Source organism: Sinocyclocheilus rhinocerous, unplaced genomic scaffold, assembly GCF_001515625.1.
Source record: "Sinocyclocheilus rhinocerous isolate Xijiao unplaced genomic scaffold, SAMN03320098_v1.1 scaffold2685, whole genome shotgun sequence".
Classification (NCBI taxonomy): domain Eukaryota; kingdom Metazoa; phylum Chordata; class Actinopteri; order Cypriniformes; family Cyprinidae; genus Sinocyclocheilus; species Sinocyclocheilus rhinocerous.
The window spans coordinates 31,216-44,678 of record NW_015667339.1 but is presented as its reverse complement, the minus strand read 5'-3'; the positions used below and the strand labels follow the sequence as shown (position 1 = coordinate 44,678).

Sequence of the window (13,463 nt, the reverse complement as noted above, 5' to 3'; positions counted from 1 at the left end):
TGTACTTGTGTAGCCAATAGAATGCTAATTAATGCCAGTATACATAACACGATTTAATGATGATAATAAATAAGACAAAATTATAACAACTAACTCATTGATATTCATACTAAAAGAATAAATAGTTTTACTAGTTCTACCATGCAATAAGCATACTGGCAGACTGGCAGCATACTTCAATAATTCAAAAGTTCATCACTTTTGGGCAATGATCATTATATTTTAAGATCATTGTATTTGCTTGGCTGAAGTGCAGAAAACAATTCAGCCTGTGTGTTGGCACTGTGTGACATTTACCCCAGTTCCATGCATATAAATGTTGTATTTTTTATATTTTCCTCTGGATTGTTTTTTCTTTCTAGACGCCATCCTGAACATGGTAAACAACATTGCAGCAAATGTGCTAGGAGGGAATCCGGAGCTAGAGGACGGAGCTGAAATGGAAGGTATGGACCTGACCTCTGCCTTGCGCTTGTATATTAAAATCACCCAGTCCAGAGTCTGTACTAAGAAATTACTCCACTTATTTGCTCCTCTTTGCTTGGCAGCTGTTTGTGACTAGTGAGGGCTGTCACCATGCCAACAGTGCTGGAACTGTGAGGCCTGGCAGTGAAAGCACGTCTTTGATGGGTTCTGTAGCTGCGCTTGCCAGCATCAAACTCTCCCAGGGTGTGTGTGTGTGAGTGTGTGTGTGCGCGCAGGCCCAGAGAGAGCTGCTACAAAATGCTGTTCAAACACGCATGTGGCTTTCCTAAAAGCAGAAGTGAAGTTTAAAAACACCCTGCTTCTCTGTATCATGACCATAAACAGTCTGACTAGGAGGCTAAAAGAGAAAAGACTGTTTAACAAGATATTTTTACTGTGGCCCTTGAGAGATTGCAGTCAAGTGGATGGCTGAAAGTTTATAAGTTTGTAAAAGGAAAGCACACTATTTTATTTTTTTTTACCGTTTGATTGTGGTTGACCGATATGAGTTCTTTTTTTAATGGCCAATACCAATACTGTATCTAGATAAAAAGGGTGGTCGATAGCTGATATAATACCAGTATACATACTACTGATTATGGATAGCAAATAACACAACATTTAATCACCTGACCAAATTTATGCCAATAAAATGAATGGACTGATTCTTCCCCACTGTGAGTGAACATACTGGCAATTTTAGTCTTTTTAGACTAACATCCTCTTGGACATTTTGGCAATTCAGAAGTCACTTTTTGGCCAGTTATCATTATATTTTAATAGCTTTTTAAAGGTTGTTCCACCACAGCTTCTACAGTCAATTGAAGAAATGCACAGTTGGTAATCCGAATATGCCTGCCTTGACACATTTTCTAGATAATGTAATCTTTACAGTCATAAGGATTGACTCCGTATGTGACAAGAATTCAGAAAGTACCATTGTGGCATAATGACTGCTATTCCAAAGCTGTTTTTTTAGATGTCCTTGTTCTGGGTAAGTTTAAACCATGCCAAGCATTATGTAGTTTCAAGCTCTCAGAGATCATCACCTGTTGCTAGTTAAGGACGCATTTGTGTTTGTGTGTTTAATCTTGGGTGCTTTTCTCTGAACAATAGCCCTCTTTGTGTTGAGGAAGGGCAGTATGGAAACCAATGTTCATATTCTCCTTTTCTCACTGTCAAAATCTATTCTTTCTCTCATCTCGCTCAGGAAACGTTTCCACTGGGACAGAAAACGTCACACAGGTGTCAACAGAAACCCCACTCACGCCAGAACCCACCCCTACTGAACAGCCCTCTACGTGAGTCTCACACACACATACACACTCACTGCTCATCCAGCACATTAAAACCCCAGATGTTTGCTCAATACTGAGCCCCGAGCTAGTCAGCGTATTCCAGCACAGACTGGTTTGAACTGTTTGCTCACATACCAAATCCACCACTGAATTATTTTTCTAATACAGTACGAGCTTATAAAACTTTAATTAACTGTAGCTGCCGCATAACCAGGCTCAGAGTCAGACTCAATCTGCTGAATTATGCAGAGTAGAGCAGAGAATACTATACTCTTTGTTGGTAGCTAAAATTATAAACAAATTAGCCAAAAATATTTAGTTAATTTACTGATCCTTGCACCCTTTCAAGCACATAAAAAATACACATTTTTGATCAACAAATTAAATTATTCACTGAAAAACCTTGCCCTACTTGCAATTGTTTATGAGAGAAATAGCTTTGATTTGTGAAATAATGGTTTGAGTCAAATCTTTTTAGTGAATCGGTTGGTCTGCTTTATAAACCTGTTTTAAACGAGTCATTCACAAATCTGACTAATCTGGTTCTCAAGATCTGGTCACAGTAGCTAACAGCTCACTTAAATGATTATCATTAATATATTAGTAGTATTTTATTATTATTTATAGTAATTCTATTATCAGTGAATGTTTATATGCACTGAATATTTTTATATACTGCTATAGTATTTATTAATATTTTTAATTAGCTTTTATTTTTAATATTTGAGTTTTAATTTAAGTTTCAGTAATTTTATTAGCTTTATCATTTTTATTAGTTTTTATTTTCTTTTCTTTTTTCTTTTTAAATATTTAAATTGATTTATTTTTTACATCAGTTTTAGTTTTTGTAATTTTAGTACTTCAACTTAAACTAATTTCAGTTAGTACAGTGGGGGAAATATTTATTTGATCCCCTGCTGATTTTGTAAGTTTGCCCACTTACAAAGAAATGAAGGGTCTGTAATTTTTATGGTAGGTTTATTTTAACGGATCGAGACAGAATATCAACCAAAAAAATCCAGAAAAAAACACATTATATAAAGGTCATGGATGGGTCTTCCAGCATGACAATGACCCGAAACATACCGACAAGGCAACAAAGAAGTGGCTCAAGAAGAAGCACATTAAGGTCATGGGGTGGCCTAGCCAGTCTCCAGACCTCAATCCTATAGAAAATCTGTGGAGGGAGCTGAAACTTTGAGTTGCCAAACTACAGCCAAGAAACCTTAAGGATTTAGAGAGGATCTGTAAAGAGGAGTGGATCAAAATCCCTCCTGAGATGTGTGCAAACCTGGTGACCAACTACAAAAAAACGTCTTACCTCTGTGCTTGCCAACAAGGGTTTCTGCACCAAGTACTAAGTCATGTTTTGTTTGGGGATCAAATACTTATTTCACTCACTTAAATGAAAACTTTTTCTAACCTTTATATAATGTGTTTTTTCTGGATTTTTTGGTTGGTATTCTGTCTCTATACGTTAAAATAAACCTACCATAAAAATTACAGACCCTTCATTTCTTTGTAAGTGGGCAAACTTACAAAATCAGCAGGGGATCAAATAAATATTTCCCCCACTGTAATATGTTTTTTTTAATCTAGTATTTATATTTTATTTCAGCTTTAATGAAAACAATTTTTAATAGTTTGGGTTTAATGTCTTTTGCATATTTTTTCAAGCTTTACAGCTTTTGCCCACATTCATTGATATTCCTTGTCATTGTCATAGAATTTCTTCTTTTATTACTCTTTTAAGTCATATGGAATTGGAACTAAATAACAGAATTTTTCATCTTTGGATGAATTCTTTCTTGGAAAAAATTAACATGTTAGGAGTTGGGTTGTGTAGACTTTTGGGAATGACAGGCATTTCAGTTCAGTGAGCTCAGATTCTTTGTGCTTGTGCTCATAACTAAGAAACAAACATTGTGCATCCTTGGTTTAAAATAAAAAGAGAGATTTGTGTACTAACATTCTTGGTCTTCATATCGCCAGGCTGGATATTCTTGAGCTGGATCCCACTCTAGTGAAGGAGGACTTAAAGGTTCCTGTTCCTGAGGCTCCTTCAGAGCCTCCCCCTGAGGAAAACCGTATCGTCATCCTCATCGAGGAGGAAGAAGAGGCCACTCAGCCAACGGTGACCCTGCTGGAAGAGGAGCGAGAGGAGGAGAAAAGACTAGAGGAGATGTGGGAGAGGGAGAGCGCCACGTACTGCGGCCACCTCTCGACTTTGTCCTGTTTGGCGTCTTTGCACGAACACTTCTACTGCTACTGTTCGGCAGCTTTAGCGCTACAGCGCCAGCGTAGAGACCGCCGCCACAAAGCACAGCACACACACACCGAAACGGACACACAAACCACCCCTCAGCAGTCCCTCCCTGACACCACCCCAACCCAAGAGCCCCCTGCACCCTCTGAGAAACTTCCAGAAACAGAGCGGCCCTCTCAGGCACAAGCCGAGAGGATTTCCCCCACTGAAACGGTGGCTACTCTGCCTCAGTCCTCCAGTGGCGAATCTGTGGTGAGCGAGCAGGTGCGCCCACCTGAGATGATCCTGTTAGAGCCCAGTCGTACCTCCACCCTTCCCCCACACAGCTTCTCCGACACCCCCACCCAAAACATCCCAGAGTCTCTACCCACAGGAGAGCCCGTGGACCAGCATCCGCAGTACCTGGTGGACATCCCAGAAACCCGTACGCCCGTGAGCAGCTACAGCAGCACCAGCAGCCTCCTCTCTCCCAGTGCTGCCTCCTCTCCACTCTCCTCCACCACCACCGAACCCCTCAGCCCAGAGACAGACCCTCCCAAACTGGAGCTCCCCGTCCTCACCAAAGAGCAGACAGTTCAGCCGTTGCCCACCCACACTCGCCCCGCTGAGATCCCACCTCCTACTGAACTTCCCGTCCCACTTCCAGAGGCCTCAGATAATGGCAGGGCTGCAGGGGTTGAAGATCCTCACCACAGTGCTGTGGCCTCCCAGCTAGAGCTTTCTGAAGCCCCTCTGTCTCAACAAGAGGAGACTGTAGATGACATTCTGCTCCCACACCGCACCGCCGGAGAGTTTTATGCAGAGCAGCAGCATTCGGTGGAAATGGGCCACGGGAATGGAAATGGCAACGGGAATCAGGTGCACGGATCCAACCAGAAGGAATCAGTGTTCATGAGATTGAATAACAGGATTAAAGCACTAGAAATGAACATGTCCCTCAGCAGCAGATACCTAGAGGAGCTCAGCCAGAGGTACAAACACACACAATTACACTCTACCAAACCTAAAATGATCTTAGGGGGCCACATTGTTTGATTGATCAATTCTGCTGTCACTCAGGTATCGTAAACAGATGGAGGAGATGCAAAGGGCTTTCAACAAGACCATCATCAAACTGCAGAACACCTCCAGAATCGCAGAAGAGCAGGTTATTATCAGTCACACAGAACATTAGTTATATGATCTGGGCCTTTTATCAACTTTGACATTGGCAAATGCAACATACATGGACCCCAAAACGTGTTTGGACACTTGAATACATTTGAGAAAGTGTGAATGACACTGTATTAAAGAAAATATCATATTTCAATAGAAAAATACACTACCATTCAAAATGTTGGGGTCAGTAAGTTGTTTTTGTTTTTTAAAGAAGTCTCTTATGCTCACTAAGGCTCAAAAATACAGTAAAAACAGATTTGGATTATTTTTATTTGATCTATTATTTATCCAACAAATGACAATAAAAAAGACTTTAATTAAAGTGCTGTTTAAAATCAAAATAAAATGTTCTTAGACACCTTCTGGCTAATAAAAGCATGTACAGTGCACGTACAGTTTTTTTTTTTACACGAATAACATGTGGATAACTGTTTGCATCTGTGTGTGTGTTTAGGACCAGAAACAGACAGAGTCTATACAGATGTTACAGAGCCAGCTGGAGAATGCCACCAAGATCATGCTGAACCTGTCTGCCACTGTTGCTCAGCTACAGCGAGAGGTCTACAAACATACGTTTCTTACCTCATTCCTGACCCATCTAATGTTTGGCCCACTCAGTAATGTATATGCATATTTAAAGCCTATTGTTTACTGTGTGCTGTAGGTGTCTGACAGACAGAGTTACCTAGTGCTGTCTCTGATCCTGTGTCTGACGCTGGGTTTGCTGCTCTGTATGCAGTGCTGCAGGAGCTCACCCAGTCACAACACCAGCTCAAGCATTCCCATGAGCAACCACTACCCCAGCCCTAAGAGGTATAACACACACACCAAATGTGTCCGAATGCAATGCAGAATTCATAACGCAATACAAGAACACAATGCATTCTCAGGGATGCAGCAAGGAGTTCTCTAGAGGCCCTGCAGTCAGTTTTCTGTCACGTCAGCTACTGTTATGGCAGAACAACAGCATGAAAGAGTGAACTCAAACTGAAAATACATGGGTTTAAGACTGATTTATGAGTCTTTTTGGACGAGCAGAGCAACAGTTGCTGAGCAAGCTAGTTGAAGTTATGTAAACAGTTGACAAGTTTATAGCTGGCAGCATACATCCAGTTTAATAGCACAGAATTTTGACGTTAACCCTTTGTGACAATATTGTAACCACATACACTACCACTCAAAAGATTGGGGTTAACTTTTTTCAGGATGCCTTAAAAATGTATTATTTATAATGTTACAAAAGATTTTTATTTTAAATAATTATTGGTATTTTGAACTTTCTAGTCATCAATCAGGAATTCTAAAAAAAAAAAAAAGGTATCCACAAAAGTTATACAGCACAACTGTTTTCAACATTGATAATAATAAAATGTTTCTTCAGCTGCAAATAAGCATATTAGAATGATTTCTGAAGGATCATGTGACATTGAAGACTGGAGTAATGATGCTGAAAATTCAGCTTTGCCACACAGGAATAAATTACATTTTAAAATACAGTATATTCAAATAGAAAACAGTTATTTTGTATTGAATTAATATTTCACAATATTACTGTTTTACCTTTGATGGTTAATGCACATTATGTATAGAAGAACCCTGCATTCTTGCAATGCATTGGCCAAACATTCACATCTATATTTGGACACTTGCGTAGAGTATATTTGTGAATAATGTCTCTTGTTTCTCATTCTCAGGTGCTTTTCCTCATATGATGATATGAGTCTGAAACGGAGAGTTTCTTGCCCTCTCGTTCGTTCAAAGTCATTTCAGCTGCCCACGTCAGAAGGTAAGAGTCACCTTTGACACTGAGGAGAGCTTTGATGCCAGAGCTCTCTGTTCTGTCTTTCTCTCTTTTTCTCTAACTCCTCCCCTTCTCTCATGTAATTCACATTGTTTACTCTGCTTTGGTTCTTAACATCCCGTGTCTTTTTCAGCCAGACTCAAATCCACCATCTTCATTTCTCACCGCTTGAAAACTCAAGATGATGTTCACAGCTTGTGGCTTGTGTTGTGTGCTCTCATTTGGCTGCTGCTCTCAGAAGAATCACGCCTTTTGTATTAAATTCCACACAGATCACTTTACAGCTTGAACTACTTTTGAGTCCAGTTGTCACTAGTTCCAAAGTGTCTGGCGATAATTCAACATCAGTGTGACCTATACTGGAGCACAGTGTGCTTTGTAATTGAATGTCAACACAGTCTTGCCTCATGTTTGGCGCCACTGGAGTCCGCTGATCAGATATGTCCCTTTAAGTAAAAAGCATTTACTTTTACAAGCTAAAAACTCAAAAAAAGTAACAAAGTTAACAAATTGGAGAAATCTGTTTATTGATTCTCAAAGTAAATGAATCACTTTTCATATTGACAAAAAATTTGATTACTAAAAGAGTCAATACATTAAAGAATAAATTCATAATTCCTTATTTTTAAGTGCAGTTTCATTTTGTAATTAATTTGATTAGAATCTGTAATTAAATGACAGCTCTAATATGTAAGAACATTTCAGAAGAGAAACTAATATGAAAAACTTTGCAAGCACAGCTAGATAAACTGAACCGTCTTCACTATTTTAAACGCCGGATCCTTCCTGTTCTTCTTGTTCCATTTATTTCCTGCTATTTTTTCCTCTCACATTTTGCTGGTGGTTTGTGTTCATAAGGCAGAGGTTGGATATTTTTAGCACATGATGCTTTTGGCTGGCACATGTTGAACATTTGCAAGTAGTAACAGTGGAAAAATGTGGTACATTTAATGGATTACTGAGAGTTGCCTATACAGATAAGCAAATCAAAACTTCCAAATGACAGCATTATGCAAACAACTGATGCTGCAGCCATGGTTACCACATGCAGACACTTTGTTGGCAAAAAAATGAGAGTGAAATAAGACATGTCAGAACAGATTACAATGGAATAGCAGTTTCACCCATGAAGAACAGCAGGAAGATACTTTGAAGTGTCTGTTTATAACTTGTGCTACTACTTGCAAGTGCTGTCATGCTTGTGTTATTGTTTGCCATACCATTCCGTTAACCTGCCCCCTCTCTCCCCTCTTTAGTAGGTCCTGATGACTTGTACATTGTAGAACCTCTAAGGTTTTCTCCAGAGAAAAAGGTATGGAGTTTGTTTCGGCCGCTGTGTGTTCATGACAGTAGTGGTACTGAAGCCGGTTTTCAAAAGTACTCACTGCTTGTTCAGCAGCTCTTGTATTTGTTTTCTCCACTTTTATAATTAGACTATGAATCTGTAAGAAGCATATTAATTACATAAAAGTTTTATTAGAAACGCTTTAGTAAATGTGAAGAGCAGTGAGTGTTTTGGAACGCAGCTCTTTCCAGTTAGTCTGTCTGCCAGGCCGTGAAGTTAACCGTTTCTCTGCTGACTGAGGATTCAGATTCCATTTAACAAATCTGGTTGTTCTCAACTCTATTCTAAAAAAACAACAACAACAAAAACAAAACAAAAAGGAAACTAGAACTGTTTTTGATATTATATTATTATCATAATTATTTAAACATTACCCATAATGCAGGAGTTTAATCTGATTTGTGTCTTTTTGACCAATTAATTAAAAAGAGCCGCTTCGTAAGAGTCATTGCCAGCACTACTTGGGTTTAGTCAAGGTTTAACTAGTTCCCCAAAGCATAACATTGAGCTCTGGTGTGGTTGATCTGGCAGATCTAAGAGTTAAGGCCTGTTCTGATTTTTGTCACATGCAATTTGTGTGTTCATACCAATGCAAAAAAATGGAAGATAGTTGAATTAAAATGCAAATTCACTCTCTGACATTAAAGGGGTCATATGATGCTATTTTAAAGATCATTATTTTGTGTATTTGGTGTAACAGAATATGTTGACATGCTTTAATGTTCAAAAAACACATTATTTTTCAAATACTGTACATTATTGTAGGTGCTCTATGCCCCGCCTCTCTCAAACACGTCGTTTTCAATGCATAGCCAGCCTTGTACTCTTCTAGGTTCAAAAACCTGTGGTTCATAAAATGCGTTGCACAAATTCGAACATCTGGGTTGTGCTGTTCTATTGTAAATAAATCTTAACCAATGATTCCTAATTGCATCTACTTCCGGAAGGCCAAGTAAAGTGCTTTTGCTTTCGCACTGAAACACAGCGTCTCCCTGACATGCTGCATCAACATGACTGCTGTTCCTGAAACCACGCTTTCTTTCTTTGCGTGCATATTTGGGTGCCATTATGCTAATATTTCCACATAGTGACGTAGATATGTGGGGGGTGTTTAAACGAGGCGTTTTAGGTAGGCGTGGTTGACTCTTAACTTTTATAAAGAATATCTCTTTGGATTTGAGACTTTAGTCTTTGCAACTTTACAGATCTTCTTTATGCACCAAGCGCTTGTAACACTTCAAAGAGAAAGGAAAACTTGAAATCGCATCATATGACCCCTTTTAAGTAATGCTCATAGAAAATGTAGCCTATGTAACAAAAGTGTGCTTTTTTATTTATTTATTTATTCATTTTTATTTTGTTTTTAGTTTTAGTTAACAATCACAATAACAACGCTGTTCACTGTTGCTTGGCCAAATAATCTCTGGGCATGTGACCAATACAGTGAATCGGTGTTTGTCGCAGTGTGATGGAAAAGAGATTAGAGCACCTTGCAATAAAAAGAAATTGCATTGCAATGACTGCATGCAAATTTTCATGTCAGTCTGAACAGACGCATTAACAGATGTTCATTCAAATGAAGATGCTTATTGCTCCGAACATTTGTGTTGGTGTGAACAGGCCTCAATTTCTCCACAAATGATTCCTTGTGTTCTCTGCCCTCATGTGTACCATCACGTGATCATAGTGATTGTGTTGTTGTACTATCATTTCTTGATTTCTATTTTTCTTTTCTTAGTGTCTGATGAAGTGTTAGCGTCTATATATTCTTTTACACTCACTCAGCACAAAGACGGTTACACTGGCTTTAGCTGTTAAAATACCTCTCTGAATGCATCATTTAGACATTAAATCATCTCTCCCTGTCTGTGTCTTTCAGAAGAAACGCTGCAAGACGAAAGGAGGGGACAGAGTGGAGACGCTCCGGGCCTCCATCCCCTCAGCGACGGGTGTTAATGGTCAGCCCAGATGCAACGGTGAATCATCATCTTTTCAATTCCTGCCGTCAACGTGCAACGGCTTCGTGTCCACCAGCTCATGTGCGTCAGAGGGCAGCTCCGAGAGCTCCGCTTCTACACTGTCTGAGGAGTCCTTCAGCAGCGCCCCCTCCATGAACGGACACGACCCAAACCTGTGCAATGGCGAGCCCCCACCGACCTTCCCTCCAGCCAAGAGCAAGATGGAGAAGAGGTCTCTGAAGCGACGCAAGTCCAAAAACGCTGAGCAGCAGGAGACCCCGCGTGTGGGGGAGATACTGCAACTTCCTGTGACGGTCATGCCCACGCTGGAGGAACTCATGAAGGGAAAGGCGAATCTGGGCGTGGCCACATTCGGAAGGACAGCTGTAATGGGACGAGTTTGAGTTCTTATGCCACCATCTTTCTTTTTCTTATTCCATCTCACCATCGTTTTGAGATTTTATTGTGAGCGCTGATCCTGACGCCATCTTCACTACATCCTGGTTCTCTGAACTTTGGTTATGTGCCTTTTTTATCCATTCAGGATCATTTTCGTTATTCCCTTTAATTTTTTTTTTTTTATTCTTCTGGGGAAGTTCTGACTGATAAACATTCGCAAGTATGAATGAGACTTGATTTGATGTTCTCTTGTCTCTGAACATACATACGGCTCATGTAAATGTGGCGCTGCATCACCGTGACCAGGAGTTTAGGCCGGGTACATGTGAAATGTCCGATTCCGGCAAACACATTCAACGTGTTTCTTTACACTAACATGACCCTCTTTCACTGTCCCTTTAATGCTCTCACTCTCTCCTTTCCTTCCTCGTTGGAAATATAAATCTTGTACATGTGAGTGTGTGTGACTCTACGTCAGTCATTGTCTGTGGTTGGTTTGTGGGACCAGTGATGTCACATAGCACAGGGCTTCAATCCAGTGAACAGAGCTGAATGAAGAACAGATCCAGTTCATGTTGATTCTGTCTTCATTTCCTCTTTTAGGGCCAAATTAAGGCCTTTTTCGCTCCTATTAAAATCACGATCTAGTGAGACCAACGAGTCCAGGCTGGGCCTGAACACTCAAACACACAACCACACATTCATACATGAACGTGCATATTGTGACGCACCCAACAGTGTCTTGTGCTCAGTCTCCAGCTTTTTCAAGCATGTTTACAGCTCATTTTCTTCATGTTCAATGTAGCCGTCATTAAAAAAAGACACATGCAGATTTTAATTTTTACTCACTTTATATGTACACGGGGAGTTTGTTGTGGACATTCTGTTATTTTAGTGGTAATTATTTATGTATGTATTTATTTATTTAAAAGTGACCCGGGCTCTATGAGATCAGGGTCATGTGACATATGAGATACAGTGGCCCCTCCAACCTCCATGTTTGAGATTTATTACAGATACACACAAATGGTACAGACAACATCTTTTTGTTCTCTAAAGTTTGCACACTGTACCTTTTTTTTGTAATTTGAGAAAGCTGGATTCTGATTTTGACATTTTATTTTGGATGTTTGATTTATTCAGTTATTTTGCATTCAAATCAAATTTCAATATCAAATGAAGTATCAGATAAATCCGTTCTAATGCTCATAACGTGATCATGGAGATGTTGTGCATCTGATTGGCTCCGCTTCTGTTTGACCCATCTGTCTGAGATTTGCTTTTCCTCGGCTGGGTCTGTTCGGACGAGCTTTGAGTTACTGGATTCGGGGTGAATCGTAAAAATGGCAAGCTCTCGTTGTTGTGCAAATATTATGCATGAGTCCAGCAAAGCAACCGTCTGGTTTGTCCTACCTTTCATGTACGTGTAAAGTTTATCTGTGTGTGTCCAGCATCTTCTCTAGTCACACACTCCTTGTCCCTCTTAACACACTTATGTATTTGTGTGTTCGCTGCTTTCTTAGTTGTTTTTAATGCACCCAAGAGACCATTTGACATCCCAGCTGTGTGGGGTCTGTGTGTTCTATGTGTTGTAAGTGTTTTCTTTCATGCAGACGATCCCATCATTGATCTTTTATCAAACTCTGGGATTTAGAGAATGTGAATTCACAACACGATTTCAATAAAAGGGAAAGATTGGGATGGCGTGCGATGGACCATCTCTGTGATTTCCATGATATATGTTTCACTTTAAAACGTTTTACTACCTTTCTCCTTATTTTTGAATGGAAATTGATATATGCTTGTGGAATGTGTTTATGTCTGGATGTTTTTTTCATGCAGTGTGTGTGTTGAAGACTCTTTCCAGTACCCCAGTGAGTAGAGACCGCTGCTTCTGTCTCTCCTGAGAACTTCCACACATGCCTTTGTTTTTCTCCACCACAACTTGTACAAGTGCTTTTTCGCCCCAGGCTTCCTTTAGAACTGCGCCCTCTAGTGGCTGATGTCTGATTTATTTAAACGTCCGCTAGGTGGCGACCAAATGAATTCTCATAATCTGTGAGGACGAACTGCACAGTATTTGATTTTCTTTTCTTTTTCCAGTTGTAACTACAGCAGTGTAGTGCCATTAGAAACTGTGAATTTATAAATAAAACATTTTGTTGTCTTTATTCAGTGTGTTTTGTTTTATTACTGTTAATCCGTCACACTATAGTACGAACATTAAAACTCATGAAAGCATCTATACCATATAGACCTAAAATAGTGGTACAGTGACACTCCTTGTGTAATATCAGTGGTTTTCTGATTGTGAAGTCACATATAAGCCATTATAAAGTCTTAAATTGCAACAGATTTTTATCCAAATTTTCTTAGATGTACCCATAAAACTGATAGCAGGCAGTTTGGCATGCTTGAGTGGATTACGCTATAAATGACATGAGTTTTTGCATTTTAAAAACATAGTAATGCAAGGTTAAATGACTCCCCGATTTTCAATTCAAATACTAACTAAAAATCTGTCAATTCTCCGAGCAATCATAGCCACCTAACTAGGTGATGGCATGTGCAATTACACAAAAACTGGATGACTGTCCAAATCTAGCCTATATAAGTGGTAAGTTCATTAATAAAGGAAAAATTTATAAAGAAATAAAAATTGGGGTGTGAAAAAGACATGATTACTGCCATTATGTGAATAATATGCAATCGTTTAATCTGTGTGTGTATATATATATATATATATATATATATATATATATATATATATATA

General features: G+C 39.3%; 1 protein-coding gene across 4 annotated transcripts in view; it reads left to right on the top strand.

The window, feature by feature from the left end:
• The window catches only part of LOC107733814 (SUN domain-containing ossification factor-like), a 51,112-nt gene extending 38,251 nt beyond the window's left edge, over positions 1 to 12,861 (top strand). For 3 of the 4 annotated variants that reach the window (XM_016545614.1, XM_016545613.1, XM_016545612.1), the window contains 9 exons: positions 363 to 446; positions 1,676 to 1,766; positions 3,756 to 5,000; positions 5,089 to 5,176; positions 5,642 to 5,746; positions 5,852 to 6,000; positions 6,882 to 6,973; positions 8,245 to 8,300; positions 10,213 to 12,861. In XM_016545614.1, coding sequence (XP_016401100.1) covers positions 363 to 446; positions 1,676 to 1,766; positions 3,756 to 5,000; positions 5,089 to 5,176; positions 5,642 to 5,746; positions 5,852 to 6,000; positions 6,882 to 6,973; positions 8,245 to 8,300; positions 10,213 to 10,695 — 2,393 coding nt within the window. In that variant the 3' untranslated portion in view covers positions 10,696 to 12,861. Of the gene's footprint in view, positions 1 to 362; positions 447 to 1,675; positions 1,767 to 3,755; positions 5,001 to 5,088; positions 5,177 to 5,641; positions 5,747 to 5,851; positions 6,001 to 6,881; positions 6,974 to 7,121; positions 7,832 to 8,244; positions 8,301 to 10,212 lie in introns of those variants that run through there. The other variant, XM_016545615.1, reaches the window with a different exon arrangement.
• The last annotated feature ends 602 nt before the right edge of the window (positions 12,862 to 13,463 follow it).